The following is an 18,535-nucleotide window of genomic DNA, read 5'->3' on the forward strand; positions in this document are numbered from 1 at the left end:
TGTAGTCTGTGAAGCAAGTGTAATCAGCCCGCCTTAAGCCGACTGGGTGCAGGCATACTAGTATGCAACACTGGTTCAACCACAGCACCCCTTGTGTCCGCCAAAGTAGCAAGTGGCTTGGTGAACACTTCCCAAAGTTTTTACAACTCTGGTGGGAGGCGAACCCATGCTCACCAGCATGCGAAACACACACTCTACCACCGTACCACAGAGGCTCTGTGTATATATATATATATATATATATATACACAGTATATAAACACAGTACAGGTACTGTATACAGTGAAAGCTGGATAATCCAGGTTCGTATTATCCAGGTTTCGGTATATCTTGGCCATGACCGAATGGTTCAGTGGTATAGTAATACATAAAACTATCTGTCGATAGCTCCAGTTTAAACAGCAGGCACCCGGTTGCTAGTGAGCGATCCACGGGTAAATTAGCGTGAGTCTACCCCCCACCCATGCTGAGGTGAGGTGAACTTTTTTTTTTTTTTTTTTTTTTTTTTTTTTTTTTAATGCGAGGAAGAAGGAACCAAAGGCCATGAGCCTGCAATAACAGTTCCCTCCAAGAGAAAAACAAAATACAATAGAGAGCCAAATTCAAGATCTGATCATTTTAAGATGCCTGGACACAGTTTGAAAGACTGAAGATCATAGGCAGCAGGAAATACAGACGGAGGGAGACAGTTCCAGAGTTGACCTGTTGCATAAATGAAGGACTAGGAGTAACAGTTAACTCTTGCATTAGAGAGTTGGACAGAAAAGGGATGAGGGTGTGCTGCCAGACGGGTGCTATGCGCCCATCGTAGAGGTGAAGGAATGCAAGCAGACAGTTCAGAGGAGCAGCGACCATTAAAGTAGTGATAGAAGAGAGATAAAGATGCAACAGTGCGGCGAAGAGACAGAGGTTGAAGGGAGTCAGTAAGAGGAGGAGAGTTAATGAGACGAAAAGCCTTTGACTCCACCCTATTGAGAACAGCTGTATGTGGGGAGCCTCCCCACACTTGAGAGTTGTACTCCACACAGAGGCGGATAAAACCCTTGTATAGAGTCAACAATTGTGCAGGGGTAAAGAAAGAGCGGAGTCGGCTTAGCACACCCAATCTCTTGGAAGCAGATTTTACAAGAGATGTAGCATGATCTTTCCAAGATAAGTCTCGAGTAAATGAAACCCCAAGCATGTTCAAGGATGATGCAGGATTAAGCTGAATATTTTTAAACATTAGTGGGTATACCTGTGGAAGATTTTGTCAGGTTGATAGGTGTAAGAACTGAGTCTTAGATGCATTAAAAACAACCATATTATTTTTACCCCAGTCAGAGTTATGAGCCAAGTCAGACATTAGGTGTGCCATAGCCTCATCCCTTGTCTGTTGAAGTAACTGTTGAGATGGGCGTTGCGGGAACCGAATGGAAAGGTGAAGGGTGGAGTCATTAGCGTATGAGTGGATAGGGTTAGATGTACAGCTTAGAAGATCATTGATGAATAAAAGGAAGAGAGTTGGTGATAGGACAGAGCCCTGAGGAACACCACTGTTGATAGATCTAGGAGAAGAACGATGGCCGTCTACAACAGCGGCTATAGAACGACCAGAAAGGAAGCTAGCGATGAGGGCACAGACAGAAGGATAGAAACCGTAGGAGGGCAGTTTGGAAATTAAAGATTTATGCCAGACTCGATCAAAAGCTTTTGAGATGTCAAGTGCAATGGCAAAGCTTTCGCCAAAGTCCCGAAAGGAGGATGACCAGGAGTCTGAAAGGTAGGTGAGAAGATCGCCAGTGGAGCGTCCCTGACGGAACCCGTACTGACGATCAGAAAGAAGGTTGTGATAGGAAAGATGGCTTAAAATTTTTCTATTGAGAATTGACTCGAAAACTTTTGAAATACAGGACGTTAAAGCAATTGGACGATAGTTGGAGGGTTGGGAGTGGTCACCCTTCTTTGGGACTGGCTGAATGAGAGCAAACTTCCAGCAAGAAGGAAAGGTACGAGTTGACAGACAAAGGCGAAAGAGTTTGCCTAGGCAGGGTGTAAGCACAGAAGCACAGTTCTTGAGAACAACAGGAGGGACCCCATCAGGCCCATATGCCTTGTTAGCACTGAGGCCAGTGAAGGCAGAAAATACATTAGCTGAAGAAATTTTAATGTCAGCCATGAGGAAGTCAGAGGGGGGAAGTGATGGAGGAACAGCACCGGAATCGTCTAAGGTGGAATTGGAGGAGAAAGTTTGTGCGAAGAGATCTGCTTTATCAGTAGAAGAAATAGCTACAGAACCATCAGAGTAGAAAAGAGGAGGGAAGGATGATGAGGTAAAGTTGTTAGAAAGATTTTGGCAAGGTGCCAGAAGGAGTGGGAAGAATTCGAGTTGGAGAGTTGAGAGCATTTAGTATGGATGAAATTATTTTTAGTAGAGCGAAGAACAGACTTAGCACGATTCCAGGCAGAAACATAAAGATGATGTGATTCAGGGGTGGGTTGGCTCCGGTACCTTTTATAGGCCCTCTCCTTGTTGCGGACAGCATTAGAACAAGCGTGATTAAACCAAGGCTTTCTTGCGTTAGTCAAAGGATATGAGAAAGGAATGAATGCTTCCATGCCCGAGAGAATAACCTCCGTAATGCGCAAGGCACACTCAGATGGCTCCCGGCCATGGAAACAATAATCATTCCAGGGAAAATCAAAGAAGTACTGCCTGAGGGCCTCCCAGTCCGTGGCTCCAAAATGCCACAGACGACATTTCCCTGGAGGGTCCACAGGCTGTACCAGAGTTATAGGACAGGTTAAGGTGATAAGGTTGTGATCGGAGGAGCCCAACGGAGAGAAAAGATTAACAGAGTAAGCAGAAGGATTAGTTGTGAGGAAGAGGTCAAGTATGTTGGAGCTCTCTCCAAGGCGGTCAGGGATACGGGTAGGGTGCTATACAAGCTGCTTTAGGTCATTAAGGATAGAAAAGATATAGGCTTGTTCACCAGGTGGATCAGTGAAAGGAGAGAGAGCCAAAGGTGGTGGTGAACATTGAAATCTCCTAGAATGGAGATTTCAGAGAAAGGAGAAATGGATAGAATGTGTTCCATCGTAAAAGTAAGATAGTTGAAGAATTTTTGATAGCCAGTAGAATTAGGGGATAAGTAAGCAGCACCTGATAACCTAACCTAACCTAACCAGGTAATAATTTAACCTAACCTAACCTAACCTGGGCTTCAGTTGGGAAATCGGGAAACAAAATCCACCTTTGAGTACGTTGAGTAAGTTTCTTCCATCATGCCGGAAACAATCATAAAAACAAAACTAAGATGTATTGAGGTTTCTATCTATCTCTGTCTATTGCCAAATGCCATAATCCCATAAGAGGTGGCCATTTGACTTTGAGTTATTTGTTTTACAGAGAGGAGCACTAACCCTCCAGCAACCCACTTGTTGACTCGTAGGGAGCACATATGGTTTGGTTATATGGTTACCACCCATCGTTGTAAATGGTTTCTTGGGATACAGGAAACCATTTGGCTTGTCACTCAATGTAAAGCCACCTGTAAAGGAAAGAAAAGCAATAAGAAGTGACAGGAAAGATGGGAGAAATAGGAAGAGACGAGGGCAGGCACTGAAAAAGAATAATAAAGGCTAAGGAAGAAGTAAGCCGCACTACATCAAGTGAGTGGATGATGGTCACCACCAAGTAAGACCAAGAATTCTCTACAATCTGACATGAAGAAATGAAAGAATTACTACATCCATTAGTTCTAGCGGCTGTTCCTTAGAAGATAAAATGAAAGAAGATATTACAGTATTTCTGATATCATGAAGCAATAATCAAGTAAATAAATATATAGTATCGCCAAATTTGTCTTAATATAGTATAATTTCCCATTCAGTTTTTAAACCATAATAAGATTAACTTATAAATAAAATTATTTGCTAATAAGAAAATCTATCTATCTATCTATTTGTAACCAGACACCATAATCTCATACGGGGTGGCAGTTTGTCTTTGCATTAGGTGTTTTGTGGGGAGGGGCACTATCCCCCTGCCAACCCTCCTGTTGACATGTAGATGTGTGCGTTGGTTATATGGTTACCACCGAGCGTTGTAAATGGTTTCCTGGCTTACAGGATATCATTAGGCTTCTCACTCAATGTAAAGCCACCTGAAGAGGAAAGAAGAGTAATAAAAAGTGACAGGAAAGATAGGAGAAATAGGAAGAGAGGAGGGTAGACACAGAAAGAGAATGATAAAGGTGAAGGAGGAAGTAGGCAGCATTACATCAAGTGAGTGGATGATGGTCGCTACCATGTACCACCATAAGAAAATACCATAAAAATTTTCTTATGTATACTTTTTTGTCAAGTAAATGAGTAAATAATTAAAACTGCTTATGAAATTATGCATTTTTGACATTTATGACATTTAATGTGTCAAAAATTACTGATTTAAAACATGTTTTAAATCTGTCTATCTATCTATTGCCAGACGCCTCAATCCCGTTTGGGGTGGCCACAAACAAATCGCCCCCAAGTCGCCCTGTTCCCTGCCATTTCACTGCCCTGCTCCCAACTCACACCCCCCTCTCTCATATACCTCTCCATCCTATCCCTCCATCTCATCCTCGGCCTCCCCCTCCCTCTTCCCCCCTCCACCTCACTCACATACATTCTCTTCATCAGTCTTTCACCCTCCATTCTCTCCACATGGCCAAACCATCTCAGTGTGTTCCTCATAATGCTTCCTATCACATCCACATCCACACCACAACGCTCCTTTATATCCTCATTCGTCAGCCTGTCTCTCCATGTGACTCCACAGGCTCCTCTTAAATAACTCATTTCCACTGCTCTCACTCTTGACTTGTGTCCTTCCAACAGTGTCCAAGCTTCACTTCCATACGTTAGAGTTGGTATCACAATACTGTCATGTAGTAACTTTTTTACTTCCATGCTCACTTCCCTGTTTCTTATCACTGCTTCCAAAGAACCAGCAACCTTTCTTCCCTGCTGTACCCTTTCAAGCACTTCACCCTCCAAACCTCCATCCTTACTCATCACACTACCCAAGTACTTAAATGTACTCACATTTTCCAATTCCTCACCATCCAACCTCGCTGTACATTCACTGACTTCACCCCTTTCAAAGACCATCACTTTACTCTTCCCTACATTCACCTTTAGATTCCGTTTCTTACACACTCTCCCAAACTCATCCATCAAGCCTTCCAGCTCCCCTTCATCTTCACTCAACAACACAGTATCATCTGCAAACAACAGTACAGGGAGTTTCCAAACACTATCCTCTCTCACTGTTTTAAATCATTTGATTTAAATCATGCCAACACTGTTCCAGATATTCTGGATATCACCTAATTTTCCATGATAGATTAAAGCTAGACACACCAAAATTGGTGAACTATGAGAATGTGATGACCTAAGGTGACATGCGCAAGTTCAGTAACCTTGTCCTCAATGTTCCTTTATAACTCGGCTTGTAGTAGGCAATAGCTGTGGGAGATTTTTCTTTGTGAAAAATTGTCCTTGGACAATTTTATGGTGTTTTATTTCATATTTTTTCTTGATATTTAGCATCAATTAATGTGCAGTGAAATGAAATAAATACCAGTTGAAGCAAGTTCAAAACTTTTTGGACTTTGTTGGGTGGATGACTCTTGGGCAAAAGTATACAGTATCCTCATTGAATCTACACTACAGTTGACTAGATACACGATTAATTGTTGTGCAGTGGATTATTTTTAAATACTGTACATCCTCATGATAAAACGAGTTAGCTGTATATAAGAGAGTTGATGGTGCAAGGATAATTATGGTAATTAATAGCTTTTTCTTGCTTGTGTGATTCACAGCATTTCCTCTAAATATCTCTCTGTTGAGCACCACCTCTCCTCCTTTAAACCTCACCTTCTTTTTGTAACTGAGACTTAGCTGCCTGAGGCAACTTGATAGCAAACCCTTCTCTGTGTCCACCTATTTTTTGTATACTCTTTTCAAAGCCAAAGGTTGCTGTTGTGTATATATTCGCAACGACTTATCTTGCTCTTGTGTTCCTGAACTTGATTCTTCTGAATTTTCGACTCTCAGGTTTCAGCTTTCCTGTCGTTCTCTAACAATATATATCTGTGCTGTTTACTGACTATGAAAAATTTGTTCAAGTATCTTACTACAGTACTATGATGAAACACATCCTATCCTTTTCTCCTTTCTGTGAATTCTCCATTCTAGGATATTTCAGTGTTCACCACCACCTTTGGCTCTCCTCTCCTTTCACTGATCCACATGGTGAATAAGCCTACATCTTTTCTATCCTTAATGACCCAGTGCAGCTTGTACAGCATCCTGTTTTTATCCCTGACCGTCTTGGAGAGAGTTCCTGCATACTTGACCTCATCCTTACAACTAATCCTTCTTCTTATGTTTTTAATTTTTCTTCTCCACTGGGCTCCTCTGATCACAACCTTATTACCTTAACCTGTCCTATCTCTCCAGTACGGCCTGTGGACCTTCCAAAGAAACGTTGGTTGTGGCACTTTGGAGCTGCTGACTGGGAGGCCCTTAGGCAGTACTTCTTTGATTTTCCCTGGAATGATTATTTCTTCCATGGCCGCGAGCCATCTGAATGTGCTTGCACATTATGGAGGTTGTTCTCTTGGGCATGGAAGAATACTTTACATTCCTTTCTCATATCCTTTGACTAATGCAAAAGGCATTGGTTTAATCACACTTGTTCTAATGCTGTCCACAACAAGGAGAGAGCCTATAAAAGGTACTGGAGCCAACCCACCCCTGAATCACATCTTTTTTTATGTTTCTGCCCGGAATTGTGCTAAGTCTGTTCTTCACTTTGCTAAAAATAATTTCATCCATACTAAATGCTCTTAGCTCTCCAGCTCAAATTCTTCCCGCTTCTTCTGGGACCTTGCCAAAAATCTTTCCAACAACTTTACCACATCATCCTCCCCTCCTCTTTTCTACTCTGATGGCTCTGTATCTATTTCTTCTACTGATAAAGCAGATCTTGTTGCTCAGACTTTCCTCCTCCAATTCCACCTTCGATGATTCCGGTGCTGTTCCTCCATCGCTTCCCCCTTCTGACTTCCTTATGGCTGACATTAAAATTTCTTCGGCTGATGTATTTTCTACCATCACTGGCTTCAATAATAACAGGGCATATGGGCCTGATGGGGTCCCTTCTGTTGTTCTCAAGAACTGTGCTTCTGTGCTTACACCCTGCCTAGGTAAACTCTTTTGCCATTGTCTATCAACTTGCACCTTTCCTTCTTGCTGAAAGTTTGCTTTTATTCTGCCAGTCCCAAAGAAGGGTGACCTTTCCCAACCCTCTAACTTTTGCCCAATTGCATTAACATCCTGTGTCTCAAAAGTTTTTAGTCTTAACAGAAAAATTTAAAAGCATCTGTCACAACCTTCTTTCTGATCTTCAGTATGGGTTCCGTCAGGGACGCTCCACTGGCGTTCTTCTCACCTACCTTTCAGACTCCTGGTCATCCTCCTTTTGGAATTTTGGCAAATGCTTTGCAATTGCACTTGACATCTCAAAGGCTTTTGATCGAGTCTGGCATAAATCTTTAATTTCCAAACTGCCCTCTTACGGTTTCTATCCCTCTATCTGTGCCTTCGTCTGTAGCTTCCTTTCTGGTCGTTCTATAGTCGCTGTTGTAGACGGCTATCGTTCTTCTCCTAGATCTATTAACATTGGTGTTCCTCAGGGCTCTGTCCTATGGCCAACTCTTCATTTTATTCATGAGTGACCTAAGCTGTACATCAAACCCTATCCACTCATATGATGATGATTCCACCCTTCACCTTTCCATTTGGTTGTCGCAACATCCATATCAATAGTTATATCAGCAAACAAGGGATGAGGCTATGGCACACCTAATTTCTGACTTGGCTTATATCTCTGACTGGGGTAGAAGCAATCTTGTTTTTAATGCATCAAAGACTCGGTTCTTACTCCTGTCAACCTGACAAAATCTTCCACAGGATTACCCCCGAATGTCATCCAGCTCAGTCCTGCATTATCATTAAACATACTCAGGGTTTCATGCTCTTGGGATATGTCTTGGAAAGATCATATTACATCTCTTGTAAAATCTGCTTCCAAGAGATTAGGTGTGCTAAGCCGACTCCATACCTTCTTTACCCCTGCTCAGTTGTTGATTTTATACATGGGTTTTATTTGCCCATGTGTAGAATACAGCTGTCATGTGTGGAGAGGCTCCCCACATACAGCTCTTCTCAACAAGGTGAAGTCAAAGGCTTTTCATCTCATTAACTCTCCTCCTCTTACTGGCTCCCTTCAACCTCTGTCTCTTTGCCGCACTGTTGCATCTTTATCTCTTTTCTCTTGCAACTTCAGTGGTCACTGCTCCTCTGAACTGTCTGCTTGCATCCCTCCTCCTCTACAACTGGCACTTAGCACTTGTTTAGCAACAAACTCTCTTTTCTGTCCAACTTTCTAATCAAGAGTTAACTGCTACTCCCAGTCCTTCATTTATGCAACAGGTCAACTCTGGAACTGTCTCCTTCTGTCTGTATTTCCTACTTCCTATTATCCTCAGTCTTTCAAATGCAGTGTGTCCAGGCATCTTGAAATGAACAGATCTTGAATTTGGTTCTCTTTTGTGTGTGTGTGTGTGTGTGTGTGTGTGTGTAATTCACCGGGTTGGTCAGGATCACTTGATGGTCGTGATCGTCAGCTTTTACCCTCCCGGAAGGGAGCTGAGAGCTCATATAGTCTGATCTAAGGGCAAGGCTGTGACCTTCACACATGCACACACCCGTCCCCTTGCTCGAGGGGGACAGTAACCACCCACTTCGTCAGTGAAACTTTTCGCAACCTGAGCGAGGCGCGAACTCCCGTCTACCAGATGGCAAGCGAGAGCGTTACCACTGCACCAGCGAGCGTGCCATTGCACTTGACATCTCAAAGGCTTTTGATCGTGTGTGTGTGTGTGTGTGTGTGTTTTAAGGAACGGTTTGCAGGCTCCTGGCCTTTGTTTCCTTCTTTCTTGCATTAAGAAATAAACATTATTTTTACCAATAGACATATAAAGCCTTTACTTTGTTTCTGTTGAACTGACCTGATTGATTGGTTTGCAGCTTGTACCCCCCTGAGTATTTGAAATGCTGATTCTTAGAATCTTGGGAGACCTTTCTTATGTGAACTTCCTACAGCAGCTGAGTATCCGTAGGAGCTACACCCTGAGTGAGGGAAGTTGTTTGGTGGATTTAGAATAAAGGCCTTTATGCACAGGCGAATAAAGAGTGTCTCTCAACCTTCCTTGCTCACCTGTCTCTCCTCATGCTACCATCGCTTTTCAGATTGCTTTCTCATAAGTAACTTGTAATCATGGTAGTAGCATGAACTGCTGATAGATGAGCTACACCATGTGTCAGAAGCCAGTAACAAGACTACTGTAGAGGAGTTACTTTTCTTAGTGCTTAGCCAGGACTTGTCTCCAGTCTAGTTTTGTTTGATTGATGTCTCACACACACACACACACACACACACACACAAAGAGAAGAAAAAGTAAAGATAAAACCATAGCAGTAAATCTGAGTATCATGTATAGTAATGTAGATGGGTTAATGTCCAAGAAGGGGAAAATTGGAGACAATATAAATGAAAAGAAACCTGAAATTGTATGCTTGGTGGAGACAAAGTTGGCCTGAGATGTTGATATAGAATTATTTGGATGGAAAAATTACAGTATAATGTTTGGAGGAAGGCTAGAGAAAGCAAGTTTGGGGGAGGTATAATGATTTTAACCCATAATGACCCAAGAGCAAAAACTACAGAAATTGAAAATACCATGGCTGAACTTTTGGGAACTGAAATAGAGGACAGTTTGGAGAAAAAATAGATGTAATAGTATTTTATATGCCCCCCCCCATAACTAGGGCATGGAAAATGAAGATTATGATCCATTAATAAGAGAATCCATTATTAAACTAAAGATGTTAACTGAATGAAGAAATAGATTAATAATAATAGGAGATTTTAACTGTAGAGAAGTTGACTAGGAAAGTATGGATGCTGGGAACAGTGAGAAATCATGGGGAAATAAATTAATGGAATTGGTGGTGGAAAACATGTTAACCCAATTAATTAAAGAAAATACAAGAATTAGAGGAGATGACAAACCATCAAGGCATGACTTAGTATTCACAAAGGACCCAAATGATGTGGGGAACATAACCTACCAATGCCCCTTTGGTAAATGTGATCATCTGGTTATTGAGATGGAAGTGGTGGGAGTAAGGGAAGGAGAAAGAGATGAAAAACACAGAGAAAATAGATATTAGTTATGGGAAGACAGACACTGCATCCCTGAGGAACTTTTTCCAAAACGTAGACTGGAGTAAAATGATTGCGATCACAAATGTTGATGAGAAATATGAGTTTTTTTTATAGAAGTATTTAAAACAGGAGTTAGTAAATGTGTCCCAGAATTCACCGTGACTATGGAAAGGAAGAAATAATGTTTTAACAACAGATGTAGAATGGCACATGAGGCAAGAAAAATAGCATGGGATAAAGTGAGAAGAAGGTATAGTGAAAGGTTTTGGGAGGAGTACAAGCAAGTAAGAAATGAATATGTAAGGGTGAGGAGAGAGGAAGAAAGGAAATAGAAAAAAGATATTGTAACAATGTAAAAAAAGAGCCAAAACTATGTTATAGGTTTGTAAATGGTAAAATGAAAGTTAAGGACAGTATAATACAATTGAGGGATGGAGATGAAACTTACTAAAGAGAAGAAGAATTGTGTGAAATAATGAACAACAAGCTGCAGTCAGGCTATGTGTTGGAAGAGGAATTTAGGGAACCTGAAACGGAATAACCAGAATGACGGGCATAGCAGAAATTGCAGTTGACGGGAATGAGGTGCTACAGCTGCTCATCAAGACCTCGCTGGAAAATGGACAGTTACCTAAAGACTGGAAAAGAGCAAGTATTGTGCCAATCTTTAACCCACCCCATCCCGTCAACGTATGGGTACATTGCAACGATTTGCATTTGCCAGTCCCGGCGACAGGCGACGTACCAGTATGTCGTGCAATTGCAAGGTCCCAAATTTGCTCAATTTTCAATTTTCGCGCGTGATTTTTCGTATGTATACACAGGACACCTTCCTCTATTTCTCTACAAGATTCCAAGCAGGGACAATGCCTTACACCGCATAACCTCCCCCCTCCCCCCCTCATGCCATTGTCTTGGCAAAGGACCTGTTACCAGTGACCTGGCTAGTAAAGATATTCAGGGCCAGAGTGATTCCCCAATCGATGACAGTGTGGAGGACAATGTTTACATAGCATTAGAAGAAGAAACAGCCAGAAATAATGATCAGGTAATGTGGCAAAAAAAGGTCAGGTATGGTGATTAGTTAGTGAGTGAAACAATGCTTATAATGCCTTTATTACTGCTTGAAAACCAATATACTCTCATACTACATATACATTCGTACCAAGTATATAAATAAATACCGTTTATGAGTGGATAAAATAGTTACCCTCCCATAGAACTCGTTTTCTTTGGTGCCAGCATGTTAGAAAACCCAGTCAGGTAAGGAGGAACTCCTACCTAGATTGGGTATTTTAAACCACAGGTGAGCGATTTCTCTATGAATTTTCAATGTTTCTCACCAAAAGCGAAGGTTTTAGCCAAAAAAAAATTTTTCGAAAATACCTCGGGACTGGGGGATGTCGGAGGTGCGGAAAACCTCGGGACGTGACGGGTTAAGGAATGAGATAGGGAAGATCCACTCAGCTATAGACCTGTGTCACTTACTAGTATTGTTTGTAAAATCTGTGAGGAAATTGTTAGAAAAAAATGGATAAAGTATTTGGAGGCAATTGAAGTGATAACACGAAGACAATTTGGGGTTTAGGGAAGGAAGATCATGTGTTACTATTCTGTAAAGTTTCTACAGTAGGGTAATAGATGTTATACAAGAGAGAGAGGGATGGTCAGATTGTGTCTATCTTGATCTCAAGAAAGCATTTGACAGGGTGCCCTTTAAGAGACTGCTGTGGAAGTTGAAGACCTTTCAAGGGGTGCATGGGAAACTATTAAATTGGATGGGAGATTATTTGATAGGAAGGCAGATGAGAACAGTTATAAGAGACAAGGTTTCACAGTGGAGAAACGTGACGAGTGGAGTACCCAAGGGCTCAGTCTTAGCCCCGATAATGTTTTTTTGTAAATGATTTGCCAGAGGGTTTGAATAGTTACATGAATATGTTTGCAGATGATGCTAAAATCATGAAGCATATTAAATATACTGATAGTTGTAAAAAACTGCAAGAGGACTTGGACAAACTCCACAGCTGGAGCCAGACTTGGAAAATGGATTTTAATGCCACAAAGTGTCATGTATTAGAAATGGGAATGAGTGCAAAAAGACCGCGCTGGACATATAAAATGGGCAATGAGATGGTTAGTAAAATAAAAGATGAGAAGGACTTGGGAGTGATTATTCAGGATGACTTGTCACCAGAAAAGCATATAAACAGAGTCATTGGAGGAACTTATGGATTACTGACCAACATGAGAGTGGCTTTTAATTATATGGATGGGGAAATGCTGAGGGAGTTGATACTGACCATGATGAAACTAAGACTGTGTGGCTGTGGTATGGTCACCTCATTTGAAGAAGCATATTGATAAACTAGAGAGGGTTCAATGGATGTCAGTGAGGATGATACCATGCTTAAGGGAACTCACCTACGAGGAGAGATTGGAAAAACTGAAGTTACCAACACTGCACGAGAGAAGGGAAAGCGGTGACTTGATCACGATGTTTAGAAATGTAAGGGAATTGGAAAGTGTAAATAAAGAGGATCTTTTTGTGTTGGATGATGGAAGAACAAGAGGTCATGACTTCAAGTTGAGGAAAAGTAGATGTTTTAATGCTCTTAAAAGGTTCAGTTCCCCGAGTAGAAGCATAAATATTTGGAATGACTTAGACGATGAGTTGTTGCAGCCAAAAAACATTCATGTGTTTAAAACTAGACTGGATAAATGTAGTTATGGAGACAGGACAACATGAGCTTAGCTCAATTCCTGTATACTACAAATAGGTAAATACACACACACACACACACACACACACACACACACATATGTATAATAGGCCTAATTGACATTTTGTTCACAGGTATATGCAGTGATTGTGTCCCATCCACTGAATGGTGACCTGTCCCCAGCAGCTGTCTCCTACACTAGTGGCTTTTACCACATTCCTGTCATTGGCATATCTTCCCGCGATTCTGCATTCTCTGATAAGGTAAGGGGGCAGCTCAGTCCAAGAACTGATATTAATGCCAGAAGCTATTGACTGAAAGGTTGGCTCTGTAACCATAAACCTTGAAACCTTTCACACATATTTGTGTCTGCAGACCATCATATCTTATCAGAATCCTGTATTGTATATATATTTTTTAACGTTGTCACAACATATGTTTTTACAATCCAGTGGCAAGTAATTATTCTTTTCAAAGGGAAGGTTTAGGGACTGGGAAAGAACACCAAGAATGGTGTGTGCATGCATCCAGGTCATGATGTCAGTGACGCCTGATCATTGCATCATCTTGTAGATATTTTAAATGTTGATTGTAGGTTATGTAGCTATGTAAATCATGAAAAATTTCTGTGTATACACTGAACATAGCATTTGGGGTTCCTGCATGTAAGGTGAATACAGTTATCCCTTGGTTATGGCGTATAATTGGTACCAAACATTGTGCAAGATAACGGAATATCAGTAACGAATACAGTATACTCTCAGTTATCCATTGTCGCAATATCCGGCCCAACATAATATCTGACGTTTGTTGTTTGGCTCAATTAAAACAATATCCGGTGAAATTAGGCAATATCTAGCTCAGAAACAGGAAGCAGTCGGCCATCTGGCTCAGATGTGGGACCCTATCTGTGCGCGGACATACCCCACAACACGGCGGTCAGTCACAGTGTATTGTGGGAGTGGCCCACCCGGCGCACCAATCCTGCCATCACTCTTTCAGTCTTTCCCATGGGCATTGTGCAGTGAGGACATATGTGTGTGCTCTGCTCTTGAGACCCACGCAGTGGTTAAACGCTAGTGCTGTGAGTTAGTCTGTGGCCTCCCATGCCTTGCAACTTGCTGTAGTAGGACTGTGCATATCTACTCTCCATCAATGCCAGAACTAGGTGAGTACAGTATGATTATGATTATATTATGCACTGTATTACTGTACAGAAAGATTTCGCTAATAACGTCTAATTGGTGCCAGAAAACTGCTGTTATTAACGAAAATTTTATTTGCATGACATTAAAATACATGTATAAAGGGTTTATTGGTGCTGTCACCCCAGGACTTTTATCCATATGTCCCATTTGAAGCCTTCCTTTCACTACTTTTTTTTTAGCTGAAATAATAAGATCAGTTATTAAATCATCATTAGAAATATAAAACTCATCTTAAAGGAGTTAGCGAGGTGTTTGGTGTGATGATTGTTCCGAGGCTTGCGCATGGAGGCCACTGTGGTGTACCTTCTGACCCCTCACTGGCCTCATCCCCACTCCTGCCTCTCGTGCCAGGGTCACCTACTTCTGTCAACTCTTCATCAAACCCCACAAAGTCGAAATCTTCAGGCAAGTCCCCAGTGTCATCAATGTCTTTATCTACTTCAATCCCCCTCTGTTGTTCTTCTTCGGCTGGCCGTCGTTGTGAAAGAAAGCGAGTGATGAGTGACTGTTGTCGGGCATTCACTCGGTCATGATACTGTTTCTGGTATTTGCTTGAAATCTGCTTTACAAGTCCAATCATTTGCTCCCTTTCACTTGAGTCGCTCTCAGTTTCTTGAATCATGTCTTGAAGGCTGGAGCAGGCACCCAATAGGAGAGACAGCTTCTGTGTTGTCACTTTGCTCAGGCTCTTCTGAGTCACTCACTGCTTCTCCACTATCACCACCTTCTTCATCCGCTAGATCCTCGATGTTGTCAGCATTGCCATTGTGCAGCATTTCTTCCAATTCTTCACGAGTCACATCTTCAAATCCTGGAGCTGGGATATTGTGGACGTCTTCTAAGACTTGCGTCATTAATTCTGATGGCCGCTATCCTCTCTGTCTCAGCAGACTTGAGTTGTGGCAGCAGTGCCAACCAGGCGTGTTTAACAGTGCCATTGTTGTAATATTTCAGGCTTTGACTAAGAAATTTACAGCCTGTCGAATGTTAAATTTCTTCCAGAATACTGCAACAGTCATTATGGTGGGGGTTGCAGGTAAGCCAGGTGGAGCAGGTGAGTCAGGTGGGGCTGTGGAGGTTGAGGGGCAGGCGGCGGGTGAGTCAGGTGGGGCGGTGAAGGTGGAGGAGTTGACGATGAGGGGAGGATCCTCCATCTCCTCCTTGCTACTGCTCACATTTTTGGCTGTTTCCTTCATCTCTTCTTGTTTGTCTGTTTCATTCCTCATCTTGTCATGGATGTATTTGTAATACATCAACTTGGCATTTGCGTAATTTCTTGGTTTAATGGTTGTAATTTGGAGGTTGTATTAGGGGGCAGAAAAACAACCTCAACTCCAGGGTGTCGTCCTGCTAGAAATCGTGCATGACTGGGGGCATTGTCTAGAAACAGCAAACTTTGAAGGCTAGATTCTTCTTCCAAGAGTACTCTCTAGCTTGTGTAACAAAACACTCATCAAACCACTTTCTCGACAACTCAGTGGACATGTAACCTTTCTTTGTCTGCTCCCAGTAGACATTAAGTTCTGCCATATCATGTCCCTTGTATGCCCTTGGCCTTTTATGTTTGTATATCACCATAGGCTTCATGAGACAGTCACCCGATGCATTGCATGTTAAGAGGAGACTGAATCGATCCTTGGCCATTTTCATGCCTTTTGCTTGTTTTTCTTTCTTTGAAACAAATGTTGATCTGGGTGATTTTTCCAATATAATTCTGTTTCATCATAGTTAAAAATCTGATCTATGGTATAACCTCCCTGTTGAATAATTTGAGTGGAAATTGCATCTGCAGCCACCAAGTCAGCTGATGAAACCTCACCTTGATATACTGCATGTTTTGTGCCACTTCAATCCTTAAATTTGTGTAGCCACCCTACTGAGGCATTGAAAGGAGGGGGACACTTAATGTTTTTCTTTCGTGCAACCGCAGTGTACGAGGCCCTTGCCTGATCTCGTATCTGAGGGCCACTAACACTTGCATTTTCCCTCATTCTTCGAGCTAACCATTTCGTTAGATAATACTCGGTTGTCACTGATAATCTGTTTCTATCATCTTTGTCATTCATAGCTCGCCTGGCATTTCCATCACTGTTGTAATATTTCTTAGCCAGTACAATACTCTTCTTTGTGTCCTCTAAGTTTCTCTTTATATTTCTCACCGTAGACTCAGGACAGTTCAATTTCTTCACAATATCAATGTTTCATGTACCACTTTCAATCAGTTTAATAATCTTTTTCTTATCCTTGACCGAATATACACGTTTCTTGTGGCTTTGTCTTTTCTGTTCCTGAATGTTCTGATGACTGAACATTCCCTTCACCCCCACCCCCAGTCCCCACAGGTACAGCAGAGGCCATTATTGACCACCAACCCTTGCAACCACTGGTTATAGAGGCGAAAGTAACACTCGCGTCTCTGCATAGTACGGCTGTACTCCACCGAGCACGGTAAACTTGTGCTGCACGTGTGACTCTGGTGTGAGCTGTGTGAGCGATTGAGCAAGTTTGAGCAAAAGGAAGGTAAAGGTACCATACGCTTTATTTGAAGCAACAGAAGCACCTTATGAAATCAGTTCTTTTACTTCATGATAGTCTGTTATATTTTTCTCGTTCTTTCTGGGATGGTAAATAAGCATTTCATATGAAAATTATTTCCCCCGTTGTTTTTAGCAGTGTTCCACTGTGTCAACTCATTTGAGTTTTCAGTCGTAATGGTGGAAGGGACTGCCCTAACCTAAGCGTTTAACTAAAACTAACCTAACCTAGCTTAACCGTACCAAATAGCCTAACCTAACTTAACCTAACCTATTTCTGTGGTGGTAAATAAACATTTCTTGCAAAATTTATTTCCTCCATTTTTAGCAGTGTTCCACTGTGTCAACTTATTTCAGTTTTCACTCATAATGGCGAAAGGGACTGCCCTAACCTAAGCGTTTAACTAAACCTAACCTAACCTAGCTTAACTGTACCTAATAACCTAACGTAACCTAACCTAACCTAGCATTCAGTTGGGGATTTGAGAAACAAAATTCACATTTCAGTACCCTGAGTAAAATTCTTCCATTACACCATCAACAAACAACCGTAGGCGTGGCTTAAGGACCGTAATGATAAAGACAGTGGGAAACCTTTCATCAGGAAAAGGTAATTTACCACCCTGAAAGTAATCAGAAATATACAGAAAATGAACTGGAGGAATATGAATTGAGTTGGTAAGGTCCTTCTACTGCTTCAAGTAAAGTGTACTTTTATCTGAAGGAGCAATAACGTCATCAAGATGGTGGCCAACGAACGCTATCAAAGATGCGCTTTGACATTTCCTGCAAAATAACTGTTAATGGAGTGACTCCAAACGTTTTTATGGAAACTGGGTATCTTCTGGGTATCTTTTCTAACTTACTGTTATTGCCGAAAATGTTATTGTCGAAATCGTCATTGGCAAGATCCTACTGTATATGTACTGTATCAGTACTGTTACATATTTTGTGCTTGATTTTAATCATTTACTTATGGGTAATATTTTAGAAAAGTTTTTAGGATAGTGGGTCGAGATGGATAGTGACACAATATCTGACTCGGCACCGAATGTATAGCTGACTGGGGGTACTACGCAATATCTGGCATTCTGCAATATCCAGCATGGAGGTTGGCTGAACAATACTGGATAGATGAGAGTTTACTGTATACAGAACCTATGGGATTTATCCTAGTTGGTACCAGGCACCCCAAGTGCAAGCCCAAATTTACCCTTGTACAACAAATTATTTTTCATTCATTCATTGCCAGATGCCATGTATCCCAAATGGGGTAGCCAAGGGCTCAGAGTTAATTGTTTTACAGGGAGGGGCACTAATCCTCCACCAACCCCACTTGACACGTAGGGAGATAAGATACCTGCTAAATACATACATACATACTGTACTCTTGTGTTAGTACCAGAAACACACATAGGCATGGTAAGGTTAACACCTTCGTGGCTGCCGGCGTTGAATGACGTTAGACAACAAATGGCCGCAGGCGTCATTTGAGCGCGGCCTATAAAAAACAGTGAAACTTTTTGGGAAGTGAATGAACATTCTAAACAACTTCAGACTGACCTACATTACACTCCCATACACCCCATCAAGCATTTCAGAGGCTGCTGCTGTGATGAGTGGATTTTCGATTTTTTCCCTCATGGCCATGCCTAAACAAGCACAACTACACCCATTATCTCAACCCAGACAGAAAGTATAATCTTTGTCCTCTCTTGCGAAACACACACAACCACCATGTTTTGA

At 41.7% G+C, this 18,535-nt stretch overlaps 1 protein-coding gene across 1 annotated transcript in view; it reads left to right on the forward strand.

Moving 5' to 3' along the window:
* The window catches only part of LOC145415050 (glutamate [NMDA] receptor subunit 1-like), a 529,989-nt gene that overhangs the window by 87,534 nt on the left and 423,920 nt on the right, over positions 1 to 18,535 (forward strand). The window contains exon 3 of the mRNA XM_080284465.1: positions 13,182 to 13,310. Within this exon, the coding sequence (XP_080140591.1) occupies positions 13,182 to 13,310 (129 nt within the window). The remainder of the gene's footprint in view (positions 1 to 13,181; positions 13,311 to 18,535) is intronic.

This window comes from Coenobita brevimanus, chromosome 101 (genome assembly GCF_032717465.1).
Source record: "Coenobita brevimanus isolate Jiangsu-jjx chromosome 101, ASM3271746v2, whole genome shotgun sequence".
In the NCBI taxonomy this organism is placed as follows: Eukaryota; Metazoa; Arthropoda; class Malacostraca; order Decapoda; family Coenobitidae; genus Coenobita; species Coenobita brevimanus.